Source organism: Pristiophorus japonicus, chromosome 8 (genome assembly GCF_044704955.1).
Source record: "Pristiophorus japonicus isolate sPriJap1 chromosome 8, sPriJap1.hap1, whole genome shotgun sequence".
Classification (NCBI taxonomy): Eukaryota; Metazoa; Chordata; class Chondrichthyes; family Pristiophoridae; genus Pristiophorus; species Pristiophorus japonicus.
Window position 1 is genome coordinate 169,267,774 of NC_091984.1, and position 18,984 is coordinate 169,286,757.

At 55.0% G+C, this 18,984-nt stretch overlaps 1 protein-coding gene across 1 annotated transcript in view; it reads right to left on the reverse strand.

The window, feature by feature from the left end:
* The window catches only part of tbx16 (T-box transcription factor 16), a 265,763-nt gene extending 258,569 nt beyond the window's left edge, over nucleotides 1-7,194 (reverse strand). Inside the window, exons 1-5 of the mRNA XM_070888311.1 lie at nucleotides 7,170-7,194; nucleotides 6,900-7,059; nucleotides 6,651-6,753; nucleotides 5,881-6,045; nucleotides 4,621-4,767 (exon numbers count right to left, since the gene is read on the reverse strand). Of these exons, the coding sequence (XP_070744412.1) occupies nucleotides 4,621-4,767; nucleotides 5,881-6,045; nucleotides 6,651-6,753; nucleotides 6,900-7,059; nucleotides 7,170-7,194 (600 nt within the window). The remainder of the gene's footprint in view (nucleotides 1-4,620; nucleotides 4,768-5,880; nucleotides 6,046-6,650; nucleotides 6,754-6,899; nucleotides 7,060-7,169) is intronic.
* Between the last annotated feature and the right edge of the window lie 11,790 nt (nucleotides 7,195-18,984).

An 18,984-nucleotide genomic window follows, 5' to 3' on the forward strand; every position in this document is an offset into this window, starting at 1 on the left:
ATGGGTTCAATGTGATGGGGTCAGAGTGAAGGGTACAGTGTGACGGGGTCACTGTGACGGGGTTCAGAGTGACGGGTACAGTGTGACGGGGTCAGTGTGATGGGGTCGCTGTGACCGGGGTCAGTCTGATGGGTCAGTGTGACGGGACAGTGTGACGGGTCATTTTGATGGGTCAGTGTGACGGGAAGTCAGTGTGACGGGTCAGTGTGACGGTGTCAGTGTGACAGGGGGTCAATGTGACGGGTCAGTGTGACGGGGGGTCAGTGTGACAGGGGTCATTGTGACGGGTCAGTGTGACAGGGGTCAGTGTGACGGGGGGGTCAGCGTGACAGGTGTCAGTGTGACAGGGGTCAGTGTGACGGGTCAGTGTGTTTGGGTCAGTGTGACGGGGTCAGTGTGACGGGGTCAGTGTGATGGGGTCAGTGTGACTAGTCAGTGTGACAGAGGGTCAGTGTGATGGTGGGGTCAGTGTGATGGGTCAGTGTGATGAGTTCAATGTGATGGGGTCAGAGTGAAGGGTACAGTGTGACGGGGTCACTGTGACGGGGTTCAGTTTGACGGTGTCATTGTGACGGGTCAGTGGGACAGGGATCTGTGTGACAGGTCTTTGTGATAGGTCAGTGTGACGAGGTCAGTGTGACGGGTGTCAGTGTGACGGGTCAGTTTGACGGTGTCAGTTTGATGGGTCAGTGGAACGGGGATCAGTGTGATGGGTCATTGTGATGGGTCAGTGTGACGGGTCTGTGTGACGGGAAGTCAGTGTGACGGGTCAGTGTGACGGGGATCACTGCGACGGGGGGTGAATGTCACGGGGGTCATTGTGACGGGGTCTGCGTGACGGGGGTCAGTGTGACGGATTCAGTGTGACGGGGTCCGTGTGACGGTGGTCAGTGTGATGGGGTCAGTGTGACGGGGCTCCATGTGACGGGGGTCAGTGTGCCGTGTCAGTGTGACGGGGTCAGTGTGATGGGGTCAGTGTGATGGGGTCAGTGTGACTAGTCAGTGTGACAGAGGGTCAGTGTGATGGTGGGGTCAGTGTGACGGGGTCAATGTGACGTGTCAGTGTGATGGTGGTCAGTGTGACGGGGTCAGTGTGACGGGGCTCCATGTGACGGGGGTCAGTGTGCCGTGTCAGTGTGATGGGATCAGTGTGACGGGGTCAGTGTGATGGGGTCAGTGTGACTAGTCAGTGTGACAGAGGGTCAGTGTGATGGTGGGGTCAGTGTGATGGGTCAGTATGATGGGACAGTGTGACGGGAGGTCAGTGTGACTGGTAAGTGTGACGGGGTCAGTGTGTTTGGGTCAGTGTGACGGGTTCAATGTGATGGGGTCAGTGTGACAGGGTCAGTGTGACGGGCCAGTGTGACGGAGTCAGTGTGACGGGGTTCAGTGTGACGGGTCAGTATGACGGTGTCAGTGTGTTTGGGTCAGTGTGACGGGTTCAATGTGATAGGGTTAATGTGACAGGGTCAGTGTGACGGGGTCAGTGTGATGGGTCAGTGTGACGGGGTCAGTGTAATGGGGTTCAGTGTGATGGGGGTCAGTGTGACGGGATCAGTGTGACGGGGTTCAGTGTGACGGGTCAATTTGACGGTGTCAGTGTGTTTGGGTCAGTGTGACGGGTTCAATGAAATGGGATCAGTGTGACAGGGTCAGTATGATGTGGTCAGTGTGACAGGGGTCAGTGTGACTGGGTCAGTGTGACAGGTCATTGTGACGGGTTCGGTGTGACAGGGGTCATTGTCACAGGTCAGTGTGATGGGGGTCAGTGTGATGAGTCAGTGTGACGGGGTCAGTGTGATGGGGTCAGAGTGACAGGGGATCAGTGTGATGGGTCAGTGTGACAGGGGGTCAGTGTGACCGAGTGTCAGTGTGATGGGTCATTGTGATGGGTCAGTGTGATGGGTGTCAGTGTGATGAGTCAGTGTGACGGGGTCAGTGTGATGGGGTCAGTGTGACAGGGGATCAGTGTGATGGGTCAGTGTGACAGGGGGTCAGTGTGACCGAGTGTCAGTGTGATGGGTCAGTGTGATGGGTTAGTGTGACGGGGCGTCAGTGTGACACGGTCGATGTGATCGGGTCAGTGTGACGGGAATCACTGTGACGGGAGGTGAATGTCACGGGGCTTATTGTGACATGGTCAGTGTGACGGGATCCGTGTGACGTGGGTCAGTGTGACGGGGTCAGTGTGACGGGGTCAGTGTGAAGGTCAGTGTGACGCGTGCTCAGTGTGATGGGAAGTCAGTGTGACGGGTCAGTGTGACGGGGATTCATTGTGATGGTCAGTGTGACGGGTCAGTGTGACAGGATCAGTGTGACGGGTGTCAGTCTGATGGGTCAGTGTGACGGGGATCAGTGTGACGGGGGTCAGCCTGATGGGTCAATGTGTCGGGGGTCAGTGTGACGGTGTCAATGTGACGGGTCAGTGTGATGGGGTCAGTGTGACGGGGTCAGTGTAACAGGTCAGTGTGACGGGGGTCCAGTGTGACGGGTCAGTGTGATGGGAAGTCAGTGCGAATTGTCAGTGTGACGTGGTCAGTGTGATGGGGGTCAGTGTGACGGGTCAGTGTGACAGGTCAGTGTAACGGGTCAGTGTGATGGGTCAGTGTGACAGGAGTCAGTGTGGTGGGGTCAGTGTGACGTGGGTCAGTGTGACGGTTGTCAGTGTGACAGGGGTCAGTGTGACGGGGGTCATTGTGACAGGTTCGTGTGACGAATTCGGTGTGACTGGGGTCAGTGTGACAGGTCAGTGTGATGGGGGTCAGTGTGATAGGTCAGTGTGACGGGGTCAGTGTGATGGAGGTCAGTGTGATGGGGTCGGTGTGACGGGTCAGTTTGACGGGGTCAGTGTGACGGGTCAGAGTGACGGGTTCAGTGTGACAGGTCAGTGTGACCGGGTCAGTGTGACGGGTCAATGTGACGTTGGTCAGTGTGACGGGGTCAGTGTGATGGGGTTCAGTGTGACGGGTCAGTGTGACGGGGTCAATGTGATGGGATCAGTATGACTGGTCAGTGTGACAGAGGGACAGTGTGACGGGGTCAGTGTGATGGGGTCAGAGTGACAGGGGATCAGTGTGATGGGTCAGTGTGACAGGGGGTCAGTGTGACCGAGTGTCAGTGTGATGGGTCATTGTGATGGGTCAGTGTGATGGGGGTCAGTGTGATGAGTCAGTGTGACGGGGTCAGTGTGATGGGGTCAGTGTGACAGGGGATCAGTGTGATGGGTCAGTGTGACAGGGGGTCAGTGTGACCGAGTGTCAGTGTGATGGGTCAGTGTGATGGGTTAGTGTGACGGGGCGTCAGTGTGACACGGTCGATGTGATCGGGTCAGTGTGACGGGAATCACTGTGACGGGAGGTGAATGTCACGGGGCTTATTGTGACATGGTCAGTGTGACGGGATCCGTGTGACGTGGGTCAGTGTGACGGGGTCAGTGTGACGGGGTCAGTGTGAAGGTCAGTGTGACGCGTGCTCAGTGTGATGGGAAGTCAGTGTGACGGGTCAGTGTGACGGGGATTCATTGTGATGGTCAGTGTGACGGGTCAGTGTGACAGGATCAGTGTGACGGGTGTCAGTCTGATGGGTCAGTGTGACGGGGATCAGTGTGACGGGGGTCAGCCTGATGGGTCAATGTGTCGGGGGTCAGTGTGACGGTGTCAATGTGACGGGTCAGTGTGACGGGGTCAGTGTGACGGGGTCAGTGTAACAGGTCAGTGTGACGGGGGTCCAGTGTGACGGGTCAGTGTGATGGGAAGTCAGTGCGAATTGTCAGTGTGACGTGGTCAGTGTGATGGGGGTCAGTGTGACGGGTCAGTGTGACAGGTCAGTGTAACGGGTCAGTGTGATGGGTCAGTGTGACAGGAGTCAGTGTGGTGGGGTCAGTGTGACGTGGGTCAGTGTGACGGTTGTCAGTGTGACAGGGGTCAGTGTGACGGGGGTCATTGTGACAGGTTCGTGTGACGAATTCGGTGTGACTGGGGTCAGTGTGACAGGTCAGTGTGATGGGGGTCAGTGTGATAGGTCAGTGTGACGGGGTCAGTGTGATGGAGGTCAGTGTGATGGGGTCGGTGTGACGGGTCAGTTTGACGGGGTCAGTGTGACGGGTCAGAGTGACGGGTTCAGTGTGACAGGTCAGTGTGACCGGGTCAGTGTGACGGGTCAATGTGACGTTGGTCAGTGTGATGGGGTCAGTGTGATGGGGTTCAGTGTGACGGGTCAGTGTGACGGGGTCAATGTGATGGGATCAGTATGACTGGTCAGTGTGACAGAGGGACAGTGTGATGGGGTCAGTGTGATGGGGGTCAGTGTGACGGATCAGTGTGATGGGGTCAATGTGATGTGGTCAGTGTGACTGGTCAGTGTGACAGAGGGACAGTGTAATGGGGTCAGTGTGACGGGGGTTCATTGTGACGGGTCAGTGTGACGGCTCTGTGTGATGGGGGGTCAGTGTGACAGGGTCAGTGTGACGAGGCTCCGTGTGACGGGGTCAGTGTGACGGGTCGGTGTGACGGGGGTCAGTGTGACAGGGTCAGTGTGACGAGGCTCCGTGTGACGGGGTCAGTGTGACGGGTCGGTGTGACGGAGGTCAGTGTGACAGGGTCGGTGTGATCGGGCCCTCACCTTCACATTCTGGTAGGCGGTGACTGCCATGAAGACGGTGTCGGGGAAGGTGAAGGTTTGGAAGATGCTCCATCGGACCCCAAACGGGTTCTCCTCTTGCACGATGTGAAAGCGAGGCTGGTAACGGTGCATGGAGTGCAGGATAATCTGAAACACAGCAATGGTGAAATGATCAGTGAGTGGGCACCGAGTGCAGGGAGTGGAGTGACATGTTACATGGAGTGCGCAGGTCACTGGGGAAGGGCAGCCAGCGTGGACCACAGGGAGCACAAAATCCCCAACTCAAACCCACCTCAAGGATGTGACCTTTGGCCTCGATGTCACTCGGGCAGGGTTTACGTACATGGTAGTATCTAACCCATGCTGTACCTGCCCGGGAGCGTTTGTTGGGACAGTGTAGAGTGAGCTTTACTCTGCATCTCACCCCGTTCTCAAACTGGAGGGACTGAATTGAGGGAGGGAGGGACTGTGGGGGAGGGGATGTGGCGGAAGGGTTGTGGGGGAGGAGCTGTGGGAGGTACTGTGCTGTGGGGGAGGGGCTGTGGGGGAGGTGCTGTGGGGTATTGGGCTGTGGGGGAGGAGCTGTGGGAGGTATTGTGCTGTGGGGGAGGGGCTGGGGGGAGGGGCTATGGGGGAGGTGCTGTGGGGTATTGGGCTGTGGGGGAGGAGCTGTGGGGGGTATTGGGCTGTGGGGGAGGGGCTGTGGGGGGTATTGGGCTGTGGGGGAGGGGCTGGGGGGAGGGGCTGTGTGGGAGGTGCTGTGGGGTATTGGGCTGTGGGGGAGGGGCTGTGCGGGGTATTGGGCTGTGGGGGAGGGGCTGTGGAGGGTATTGGTCTGTGGGAGAGGGGCTGTGGGAGGTATTGTGCTGCGGGGGAGGGGCTGGGGGGTGGGGCTGTGTGGGAGGTGCTGTGGGGTATTGGGCTGTGGGGGAGGAGCTGTGGGAGGTATTGTGCTGTGGGGGAGGGGCTGGGCTGTGGGGGAGGTGCTGTGGGGTATTGGGCTGTCGGGGAGGGGCTGTGGGGTGTATTGGGCTGTGGGGGAGGGGCTGTGGGGGGTATTGGGCTGTGGGGGAGGGGCTGTGGAGGGTATTGGGCTGTGGGGGAGGGGCTTTGGGGGGTATTGGGCTGTGGGAGCCAGCACCCGGTGCAAGATATAGCAGGGCCTCAGGGTGTACCTGATGGGGAACACTGAGTGATGAGCACAAGGGAAAGGTTTAGAAACAGTAAATAAATCGTGCATCTGGGGCCGCTTTCACCTACATATCCGGACTGATCGAGGGTGTTGTTCGTGAGTTTCAGCTTGCGGAAGTGCACAGCCTGTTTCATCCAGTGGCTGCCCAGGGCCGGGGAGTCTGGGTGGATGTAGGTCACGCAGGGCGGCTGGGGCTCCGACTTCCCAGCCACCCCCCATTGGTCTTTGTACCACTGCAGGGAAAAACACAGCAACATTACACAGGGGCCAGAGACCAGCCTTCACCCACCGGCCCCGGGCCCCGGCCCCCACTCTGGCCCAGCACGGACTGAGTTCGACCAGCCTTCACCCCCGGGCCTAGGGCCTTACTCCGGGCCAGCACGGACCAGGTTAGACCAGCCTTCACCCCCGGGCCTCGGGCCTAGGCCCCACTCCGGGCCAGCACGGACCGGGTTAGACCAGCCTTCACTCCCGGCCGAGGGTCCAGGGTCCCACTCCAGCCCAGCACGGACTGGGTTAGACCAGCCTTCACCCCTGGGTTCCAGGCCCCACTCCGGCCCAGCAGGAACCAGTTGCAGGAGGGAGGGGGATCACGGCGGGGGGCTAGGCGGGTGAGCTTCCAATAGTCAGCGTTGTGGGCCTTAACACAGTTCAAAGACAAAGAATGAGAATGTCAACCTCCTCGCTTTCCCACCCCCCCACCCCCCGGTTACAATGAAACCCCAGGAACAAGGCTGCATTCATTTTAACCAGCAGTAAACAAGATGGCGGAGCGGCAGCGGGGTTACCATGGCGACCCTCGGTTGTACCCTGAGCCTCCGCTCCCCGCAGTCCTCACCTTGTACCGCATTCCATCAGCTGGCACCAGGTCGACCATGAGCATGTATCTGGAGAACGGCATTAATCCAGACACGCTGATCTTACACTGAGGGAACATCCTCCTGAAGGAACAAAATCCGGTAAAAAGCAAATCAAACACTTGGTTTTTTACTGTCCGATGCATTCACTTTGTCTTCAGGGTCTCCCAGCTCTTCCCCTCTCCCTTCGCCGTGTATCCCTGCCCCGTGATTGCGGAGACCCCTTTTACCTGCCCGTTTTGGTGATGATCATTTCGGTGCCGATCTCGTGGAACTTCTGCCACAGCTGCTGGTTCTCCAGGGTCACCCTGATGCTGCTCCAGGAGTCGGCCTGGCCAACATCGGCCCGGGCGGGTGGCGAGGGATCGTGTGCCAGATGTGTTTTTGGCACTGACAGGGCAAAAATAAAAGGCTTTAGAGATCCAGCATCGACACCCCTAAACACACACACACAGTCACAGCCTGAGGCCTTGGCCCAAGTGTGCCCTCCCTCACAAAACCTGCAGCACAAATCAGTTCATTCATTTCAAATAAAATTGTAAAAGTGGTCTGCGTTCTTTATAGAGGGAGGATGAGGTAGTTGAGCACACAATCCAGGCGGATACTCCCAGTGCAATGCTGTCGGAGGCGCTGTCGTTGGGAAGAAACGTTACTCAGGTGGATGTAAAAGATCACATGGCAAAATTTGAAGACGAGCAGGAGAGTTCTCCCCTAGTGTCCCAGCCAATATTTATCCCTCAACCATCATTAGTAAAACACGTGATCTGGTTGTTATCACATTGCTTTTTTTGTGGGAGCTTGCTGTGCGCAAATTGGCTGCTGCGTTTCCCACATTACAACAGTGACTACACTCCAAATATATTTCATTGGCTGTAAAACGCTTTGGGACGTCCTCAGGTTGTGAAAGGTGCTATATAAATGCAAGTCCTCCTTTCTCTAGGGTGGAAAAAGCCAATGCTTTGCGGGCGAGCGCTGGGCGACAGCGCCTTCTGCTGACGGTGAAATGGCCAGCATGTGCCAAGGGTTAGTTACGCTTCTGGAATGAGAAGTTCCTGCAATCGATGAGCCAGGAGGAAGTGCAGAGGCTGAGAGCGCGCGGGGTTTGAGGTGAGCAGGAACACCCCCACGGCAACTTCATGCTCCCGGCCCGGCCGATGGTGGTCAGTCCATGTAAAGGCTGCGGTCAGCGGAGTGAAGGCGAGGGGTCAACACCGGGTAAGGGTGTGAGCAGGGTCACCCAGCTGGGACAAGGGGTGAGACTGAGTCACAAAGTTGGTTAAACCGCAGACAAAAGACTGGTGTGAGCAAACAGTTAACTTTGCCTATATTTCTTAACAAAGATGTGTTCATTACTTCTCTCCCCGCCCCCGCACCATTACCTCTGGTGTATAAGGATCTATCCTTGGCCCCCTCCTATTTCTCATCTACATGTTGCCCCTTGGTGACATCATCCGGAAACATGTGCGTACATCGATACACAGCTCCACCTCAGCACTACTTCACGCCATTGCCTCTAATTTGTCACAAGATTGTCCGATATCCAGTGCTGGATGGGCAGAAATAATCTTCAACTAAATATTAAGAGGACCTTGGGGCTGGAAATTCGGTTGGAAGTTTTCAAGGTGTTAATGTCGGGCGGACGGTAAATTTAGCGCCAGGAAATGGTTTGCGTCGGCATCCAAAAGATTGAGTGGGTGGGCCCTGACAGTGGGCAGGACGCTAAGGGAGGCATTCCCCTCTCACAGGGCGCAAGGCCGAGGGAACAACTGAATATCCCGCGCTAAAGAACCAGCTTCGGAGCGCCCTGAGAGAGGCCTCGCTACAAAAAACACAAAAAACATTCCCGGTACATTACTCACCCCAAATAGCGTTAAAGGGCAGAATAATATATCAATCTCACTGACCTCCTGCAGTCATTCCTTCCCATGGTGCCCCGGGACAGCTCTGCACGCTGGCTTTCTCTGGCGGGGTCACTAGGGGGCACTATGGGTGCAGCGCAAAACCGAATGTTGCTTCCGTATCGATACCGGGGGCATTGCACACCGACTCGGCGCTCCTGGGCGATACTCCTCAACACCGCAGTACCGGCACACTGAAATTACCGAGCGGCGCAAATCCCAGCGCTCGGGGCTACAAACCCGTTAGCGCTCTGTTCCGACCGTCGCGAGGGGCGCTCTCCGAATTCCTAGCCATTGTCCTCACCATACACTCCCCTCCACACACTCCCCTCCCCCCACATACTCTCCTCCACACACTCCCCTCCCCCCACACACTCCCCTCTCCCCACACACTCCCCTCCCCCCACACACTCCCCTCCACACACTCCCCTCCCTCCACACACTCCCCTCCCCCTACATACTCCCCTCCCCCCATGCGTTCCCCTCCATACACTCCCCCACACACTCCCCTCCCCCCACATACTCCCCCCCCCACGCATTCCCCTCCATGCCCTTTTCTCACACACTCCCCTCCCCCCATACACTCCCCCACACACTCCCCTCCCCCATACACTCCCCCACACACTCCCCTCCCTCCATACACTCCCCCACACACTCCCCTCCCCTCACACACTCCCCTCCCCCCACATACTCCCCCCCATGCGTTCCCCTCCATACACTCCCCCACACACTTCCCTCCCCCCACATACTCCCCCCACACACTCCCCTTTCCCACATACTCCCCCACCACGCGTTCCCCTCCATGCCCTCCCCTCACACACTCCCCTTCCCCCATACACTCCCCTCACTCCACACACTCCCCTCCCTCCACACTCACCTCCCCACATACTCCCCTCCACCCACGTGTTCCCCTCCATACACTCCCTCCACACACTCCCCTCCTCCCATGCATTCCCCTCCATACACTCCCCCACACACTCCCCTCCCCATACACTCCCTCCACACACTCCCCCCCACACACACCCCTCCCTCCACAGACTCCCCTCCCCCCACATACTCCCCTCCCCCCCACGCGTTCCTCTCCATACACTCCCCTCACACACTCCCCTCCCCCCCATACACTCCCCCCACACACTCCTCTCCCCCCACACACTCCCTTCCCTCCACACACTCCTCTCCCTCCACACACTCCCCTCCCCCCACATACTTCCCTCCCCCCATGTGTTCCCCTCCATACACTCCCTCCACACACTCCCCTCCCTCCACACACTCCCCTCCCTCCACACACTCCCCTCCCCCCCATGCGTTCCCCTCCATACACTCACCCACACACTTCCCTCCCCATACACTCCCTCCACACACTCCCCTTTCCCACTTACTCCCCCACCACGCGTTCCCCTCCATGCCCTCCCCTCACACACTCCCCTCCCCCCATACACTCCCCTCACTCCACACACTCCCCATCCCTCCACACACTCCCCTCCCCCACATACTCCGCTCCACCCACGTGTTCCCCTCCATACACTCCCTCCACACACTCCCCTCCATCCATGCATTCCCCTCCATACACTCCCCCACATACTACCCTCCCCCATAGACTCCCTCCACACACTCCCCTCCCTCCACAGACTCCCCTCCCCCAACGCGTTCCTCTCCATACACTCCCCTCACACACTCCCCTCCCCCCCATACACTCCCCCCACACACTCCTCTCTCCCCACACACTCCCTTCCCTCCACACACTCCTCTCCCTCCACACACTCTCCTCCCTCCACACACTCCCCTCCCCCACATACTCCCCTCCACCCACGTGTTCCCCTCCATACACTCCCTCCACACACTCCCCTCCCCCCATGCATTCCCCTCCATACACTCCCCCACACACTCCCCTCCCCCATACACTCCCTCCACACACTCCCCTCCCTCCACAGACTCCCCTCCCCCCACATACTCCTCTCCCCCCACACACTCCCTTCCTTCCACACACTCCTCTCCCTCCACACACTCCCCTCCCCCCACATACTTCCCTCCCCCCATGTGTTCCCCTCCATACACTCCCTCCACACACTCCCCTCCCTCCACACACTCCCCTCCCCCCCATGCGTTCCCCTCCATACACTCCCTCCACACTCCCCTCCCTCCACACACTCCCTTCCCCCCAAACACTCCCCTCCCCCCACATTCTCCCCTCCCCCCACGCGTTCCCCTCCATATACTCACCCCACACATTCCCCTCCCCCCCCCCCTCATAATCAGTGGGCTGAACTATTCATTTTACTTCTCATTTAAAGTACTTGAAAAAAATTGGAATCGCCAACAATATTTGTGTAGCCTAAACAAGCTTCATTTGAAATAAAATTCACTTGACAGGTCACCTTTGCATTGATTAGAATCTTACCTCACAGGAGGAGGTCCCTCGGCCCATCGAACCTGTGCTGGCTTTTTGAAAGAGCTTTCCAATTTGTCCCACCCCTGCTCTTTCCCCACCACCCTGAACAGTTCAATAACTCTACAAATATCAACATGTACAAAAATGAATCACCGGTTAAACTGGCCAAATTGTGATTTTTGTTTTGCTAAATAAGCTGCTCTAAAACCGAGTGCGTAGCTTGTGTCTTCACTCGGACTGATGCAAGCCGCAGTTTTATAAAAGAACAAGTCTGAAAATGTGGGAGTGTCTGAGGATCCTAACTTCACAATAGATAAATAAACAGAAACCACAACAATCGACTTCTACACAGAATGGGACTCCTTGAACTATTCTTCTATTTTATCCAAAAAATACTGTTCTGCACAAAGACCCAGCTAAAACAACAACAACAACAACAACTTGTATTTATATAGCACCTTTAACATAGTAAAGCACCCCACGGCCCTTCACAGGAGCGTAATCAAACAAAACCTGACACCGAGCCACATAGGGAGATATTAGGGCAGGTGACCAAAAGCTTGGTCAAAGAGGTAGGTTACAAGGAGCGACTTAAAGCGAGCAAAGAGAGGCAGAGAGGTTTAGAGAGGGAATTCCAGAGCCTTGGGCCCAGGCAGCTGAAGGCACGGCCACCAATGGTGGAGCGATTAAAATCAGAGCTGTGCAAGAGGGCAGAATTGGAGATACGCTGAGATCTCGGAGGGTTGTAGGGCTGGAGGATGTAACAGGAACCCCAACTTTTACATGGTAAACCCCAAAATATTTCCAAACTGTGGACAAACGTCACGTGATCACACGCCAGACTGGTGTCTATGAGCCAGCGTTCTGCGGGTTTTCGGTTCTGCTGCTGGGATAAGAGAGGCAGGTAAACCCCCGAAGCCCGCACTGTAATTATAGGCTGGCTGACTGCTTTTTCACAGTTTCAGTAGGCGAACTATGACAATTCCACCCAGCCACTGTCCTGGAGCTCCCAACACAGGACTAGCTTCACTCTGTCACAGAATCATACAGCACCCAACGAGGCCATTCAGCCAATCGTGACTGTTTTGCACTCTGAGAGCGATCCAATTAGTCTCACCAACCCCCGCTCTTTCCCCACAGCCCTGCAAAGTTTTCCTTTTCAAGTATATATCCCATTCCCTTTTGAGAGTTACTATTGAATCTGCTCCCACCGCCCTTTCAGGCAGCGCATTCCAGATCACAACTCGCTGCGTGATCTCCCCTCATCTCCCCTCTGGCTGTTTTGCCAATGACTTTAAATCCGTGTCCTCTGGTTACCGACTCTCCTGCCAGTGGAAACATTTCTCTATCGAAGCCCCTCATAATTTTACACACATCTATTAAATATTCCTGTAATCGTCCCTATGCGAAGGAGAACAATCCTGGCTTCTCCAGTCTCTCCACATAACTGAAGGCCCTCATCCCCGGGACCGTTCGAGTAAATCTCCTCTGCACTCTCTCCATAGCCTTGACATGCTTCCTAAAGTGTCGTGCCCAGAACTGGCCACAAAGCTCTAGCTGAGGGATATAACCAGCGTTTTATAAAGGTTTAGCAGAAATTCCTTGCTTTTGTAGTTTATGCCTTTATTAATAAAGCCAAGGATAGGCTTTCTCAATGGTCTTCCCAACATGCCCTGCCACCTTGTGCACATACACACCCCAGGTCTCTCTCTGTTCCCCTTTAAAATTGTACCATTTAGTTCACATTGGCACTCCTCATTCTTCCTACCAATATATATCACTTGGCACTTCTCTGCATTAAACTTCACCCCTTCAATTCTCCCGCAGTTCACCGCTTTCGGGTTGTACTTTGCACGAGACTTCCTGCGATGGATGTTGCGGAACAGTAGGACAGAGCAGCCTCCGATTGTTCCTCGATACCATTTCTCCTCGAGAGATACACAAGAGAAAAATTACATCCGCGCAAACACAGGACCAGAAGGTGTGGGTCATAAAGTGTGAACTCACCCTGAGACACCTGCTCCATCCTTCCCGATACAAAGGGCCGCTTGCTCGGTGAATCAAACAGTCCGCTGGAAGACAGAACAAGACTGCGCGAGAAACTGCTGCGTGTCTGCAGCCCAGGCGTGTGTCCTGCACTGAGGGAGGAGGTGGTGGTGTGCCGGGAGGGGAGGGGAGCTGGGAGCTGCTGTCATTTATTGGCGATATCCCGGGGGAAAGGGCCGGCCGGGGTGGAGCTACAGGAGTTTTTTAGGTGTCTGCGCTTCCCTTTGAAGTGGACCTCCCTCCCAGACAATAGGAGGGCACATCCTCTGTGGGGCTCGGGAGATATCAAAGGGAATTAGCATGATCAAGGCACAGCTCCACAGGAAATGGGGACAGCAACAGGCCCATTTCCACAGAAGGAACTGCCGGTCCATTTGATCAGGTAGATGTATATTGGGCGGCACTCTGTGATCAGCAGGCCACGTCATTCCCAGCTCGACAGGGGCATACGAGGCAGTGCCAACGTGGAGGGCACCCCAAGGCTGCCTGGGCAGATGCTGAGGAAATAAATCAAAGAGCATTTTTATAAGAACATAAGAAATAGGAGCAGGAGTAGGCCATACGGTCTCTCGAGCCTGCTCCGCCATTCAATAAGATCATGGCTGATCTGATCATAGACTCAGCTCCACTTCCCCGCCCGCTCCCCATAACCCCCTATCCCCTTATCGCTCAAGAAACTGTCTATTTCTGTCTTAAATTTATTCAATGTCCCAACTTTCACAGCTCTCTGAGGCAGGGAATTCCACAGATTTACAACCCTCTGAGAGAAGAAATTTCTCCTCATCTCAGTTTTAAATGGGCAGCCCCTTATTCTAAGATCATGCCCTCTAGTTCTAGTCTCCCCCATCAGTGGAAACATCCTCTCTGCATCCACCTTGTCAAACACCCTCATAATCTTATACGTTTCGATAAGGCGGTGCCCGGGCAGCGTGGGACACATGCTCCCATCTCCCCTTCTGGTCTCCACACCACCCACCCACCCCCGGTCTACCCTATCCCCACCCACCCCTAGTCTACCCTATACCCCACCCACTCATTGTCTACCCTATACCCCACCCACCCCTAGTCTACTCTATACCCCACCCACCCCTAGTCTACCCTAAACCCCACCCATCCCTAGTCTATCCTATACCCCACCCACCCCTAGTCTACCCTATACCCCACCCACCCCTAGTCTACCCTATACCCCACCCACCCCTAGTCTATCCTATACTCCGCCCTCCCCTAGTCTACCCTATACCCCATCCACCCATTGTCTACCTATACCCCACCCACCCATTGTCTGCACGAAACCCCACCCTCCCCTACTCTACCCTATACCCCACCCTCCCCTAGTCTATCCTATACCCCTCCCTCCCCTAGTCTACCCTATACCCCACCCTTCCCTAGTCTACCTATACCCCACCCACCCGCTCTTGGTTCCCTGTAGCCCTCGGCCAGGGGAAACCAAGGCTGCTCAATTTTGCTAGAATCATTTTCCCCGTAGGTCTGAATGCCTGCCGTCGGTCTAGCCATGGCTGGTAAAAGCGCCGCGATGACCAGTAGAGTGATGTAGGCACATTTCCCCCCCCCCCCCATGATGTCAGCGATTACGTCATCGGGCATCCGCCCTCTGTGCATGTCACTGGTCGATGATGTCATGGTGTGACTCTGCTGCACACGTGCAGGGGGCGTTCGGTCACAGTCCCTTCCCTCGCCGACAGCTGCCAAGGGAGAGTTGGCAGTCAGCCCGGCAGTGTGACTCCTCCGTCTCCCCACATCCGGCCGGCCATTTAAAACCACGCCGCACTTCCGGTACTCCGCTACTCCATCTGTACTGGATTCGCTGACGCTAACGGGGCAATTGGAGGGGTTTGCCACAGCTCCCAGAACCCCGGTCTTGGGAATGGCAGGAAATAGTCTGGTGTACTGTTCCTTCCTCACTATCCACGCCTCCCCCTGTCTGTGTGGCCATTGGGTGAGGGCAGGCTCAAGCTCAGCTGTGACACACTTCCCCCACACTCCAGTAGCCCACTGGCTTTCACTGTCTCCTGTCACTGATCAAGAATTGATACATAGGTGAGAACCATGGTGTTATGTATTTAACCTTTTGTAACCTGCATGACACCTGACCACCAGGGGGCCACCTGTTGGAGTCCCAAGGGATGCCAGCATCCCTTGGGAGCACAGTATATAAGCAGGCCACCCACGAGGTACCTGCACTCTGGAATCTTATTAAAGGAGCTAAAGTCACACTTGCTCATTACACATAGTACTCCGTTTCTACCTTTATTATGAGTGTATCAATTGGCGACGAGGTAAAGAACAACCGCGCAAAAATGCAAAGAACAGTTGGCATCCTGGAGAAGTTCTCAGAAGGGGACGATAGGGAGGCCTTTGTGGAGAGACTCAACCAATACTTCGTGGCTAATGAGCTGGAAGGGGACGAGAATGCTACCAAACGAAGGGCGATTGTCCTAACTGTCTGTGGGGCAACAACCTATGGCCTCATGAAGAATCTCCTGGCCCCGGCAAAACCAACAGAGAAATCCTATGAAGAATTGTGTACGCTGGTCCGGGGGCACCTAAATCCTAAGGAAAGCGTTTTGATGGCGAGATATCGGTTCTACACGTGTCAACGGTCGGAGGGCCAGGAAGTAGTGAGCTACGTCGCTGAACTAAGGCGCCTCACAGGACATTGTGAGTTTGAGGGATTCCTAGAACAAATGCTCAGAGACTTATTTGTACTGGGCATTGGACATGAGACAATCCTTCGCAAACTGTTGACTGTAGAAACTCCGAATTTAAGTAAAGCCATAACGATAGCCCAGGCATTTATGTCCACCAGCGACAACACCAGGCAGATTTCGCAGAGTAAAGAGGTTTCGGCCAGTATTGTGCATAAAGTAACGTCGGTCTCGAGCAGAAATGTACGTGGCAGAACGTACACACCGGCTGCTGCGGCCCGACCTCAGATAACCCAGAGTCCACCATCAATTGTTAATGCGAGGCAGCGAACACCCTGTTGGCACTGCGGAGGTGATCATCGGCCCCATCAATGCCACTTTAAGCACTATGCGTGCAATTATTGCAGTACAATGGGGCACCTGAAACGAATGTGCAGACGAGCTGCAAACCCTGCAAACCGTGTAAACCACCACGTTGCAGAGGAACATCGATCTACAATAGATCAGGCTGAATTGGAGGCTCGTACTGAGGAGGCAGAAGTCTACGGGGTGCACACATTCACCACGAAATGTCCACCAATAATGTTGAAAGTTGAACTGAATGGCATTCCAATATCTATGGAACTGGACATGGGGGCAAGTCAGTCCATAATGAGTAAAAAAGCCTTCGACAGGCTGAGGGGCAAAAAGGCACACAGGCCCAAGCTCAGCCCCATTCACACCAAACTAAGGACTTACGCCAAGGAACTAATCCCTGTAATTGGCAGTGCAGAAGTTAAAATCTCCTATGACAGAGCAGTACACGAACTCCCGCTGTGGATTGTACCAGGGGATGGCCCCACAATGTTTGGCAGAAGCTGGCTGGGAAAAATCCGCTGGAACTGGGACGACATCCGAGCGCTTTTGTCCGTCGACAACGCCTCATGTACCCAGGTTCTGAGCAAGTTCCCATTGTTGTTCGAGCTAAGCATCGGAAGCTTCTCGGGGTGAAAGTGCAGATCCATTTGGTTCCCGATACGCGACTCATCCACCACAAGGCTCGGGCGGTATTGTACATGATGCATGAAAAAGTGGAAATCGAGCTGGACAGGCTGCAACGTGAAGGCATCATCGCGCCAGTGGAATTCAACGACTGGGCCAGTCCGATTGTTCCGGTACTTAAGGAGGACGGCACAGTTAGAATTTGTGGGGACTATTAAGTAACGATTAACCGTTTTTCGCTGCAGGACCAGTACCCGCTACCCAAGGCAGACGACGTATTTGCGACCCTGGCTGGAGGAAAGACGTTCACCAAGCTGGACCTGACCTCGGCCTACATGACGCATGAACTGGAGGAGCCTTCGAAAGGCCTCACCTGCATCAACACGCACAAAGGTCTGTTTATCTACAACCGGTGCCCGTTCGGGATTCGGTCGGCCGCAGTGATCTTCCAGCGGAACATGGAGAGCCTGCTAAAGTCGGTTCCTCGCACAGTGGTCTTCCAGGACGACATATTGGTTACAGGTCGGGACACCATGGAGCACTTGAAGAACCTGGAGGAGGTTCTTAGTTGGTTGGATCGCGTGGAACACAGGTTGAAATGCTCGAAGTGTGTTTTCCTGGCACAGGATGTCGAATTCTTGGGAAGGAGAATTGCAGCAGATGGCATCAGACCCACCGACAACAAGACAGAGGCCATCAAGAACGTGCCACGACCACAGAACGTGACGGAGCTGTGGTCGTTCCTGGGACTCCTTAACTATTTCGGTAATTTCCTGCCTGGGTTAAGCACCCTGCTTGAATCCCTACATGCACTACTGCACAAGGGAGACGACTGGGTATGGGGGAATTCACAAGAGGCTGCCTTTAAGAAAGCCAGAAATTTGTTGTGTTCCAACAAACTGCTTGTCCTGTATAACCCTTGTAAACGATTAGTGCTAGCTTGCGATGCGTCGTCATACGGGGTCGGGTGTGTGCTACAACAGGCTAACGAATCGGGGATTTTGCAACCGGTTGCTTATGAATCCAGGAGTTTGTCCAAGGCCGAAAGGGCCTACAGCATGGTTGAAAAAGAGGCTCTGGTGTGCGTTTACGGGGTAAAAAATTGCACCAGTACTTATTTGGCCTCATGTTTGAGCTTGAAACTGATCACAAGCTGCTCATATCGCTGTTCTCTGAGAGCAAAGGGATTAATACCAATACCTCTGCCCGCATCCAAAGATGGGCGCTCATGCTTTCGGCATACAATTATGTAACCCGCCACAGACCGGGCACAAAGAACTGCACAGATGCACTCAGTCGCTGCCATTGCCTACCACCGGGATGGAAATGGCACAGCCAGCGGACTTGCTCATGGTCATGGAGGCATTCGAAAACGAGAAATCCCCTGTTACGGCCCACCAGATCAGGACCCAGACCAGCCAGAACCCTTTACTGTCCGTGGTAAAAAAACTGTTTCCTCCATGGGAGCTGTTCCAATGTCCCAGTCGAGATGCAGGAGGCGATTAAGCCGTTCCACAGACGCAAAGACGAAATGTCCCTGCAGGCGGACTGTCTATTGTGGGGCAATCGCGTGGTCTTGTCCATATGTGACCTACACAGCACCCACCAGGCATCATAATGATGATAGCCACAGCCAGATCCCATGTGTGGTGGCCCGGCATCGACTCAGATTTAGAGTCATGCGTGCGCCAGTGCAAAACTTGCTCTTATCTGAGCAATGCACCAGAGAGACGCCGCTAAATTTGTGATCGTGGCCCTCCAAACTGCCGGCCCATTCCTAGGCAAAATGTTTTGAGTTGTCATGGACGCTTACTCGAAATGATTGAATGTGCAATAATGTCTGTAAGCAAGTCCACGGCCACCATTGAAAACCTACGAGCCATGTTTGCCACGCACGGCTTGCCTGATGTCCTAGTCAGTGACAATGGGCCATGCTTCACCAGTGCTGAATTCAAGGAATTCATGACCCGCAATGGGATCAAACACGTCACATCTGTTCCGTTCAAGCCCGCATCCAACAGCCAGACAGAGCAGGCAGTTCAGATCATCAAGCAAAGCTTGAAACGTGTGTCGGAAGGCTCCCTGCAGACCCGGTTGTCCTGAGTGCTGCTCAGCTACCGCACCAGACCCCACTCACTCACTGGGGTTCCCCCAGCCGAGCTGCTCATGTAAAGGGCGCTCAAAACAAGGCTCTCTCTTGTCCACCCTGATCTTCATGATCACGTGGAGAGCAAGCGGCATCCACAAAGTGTGTACCATGACCGCGCAAATTTGTCATGCAATATTGAGATCAATGATCCTGTGTTTGTGCTCAATTATGGACATGGTCCTAAAT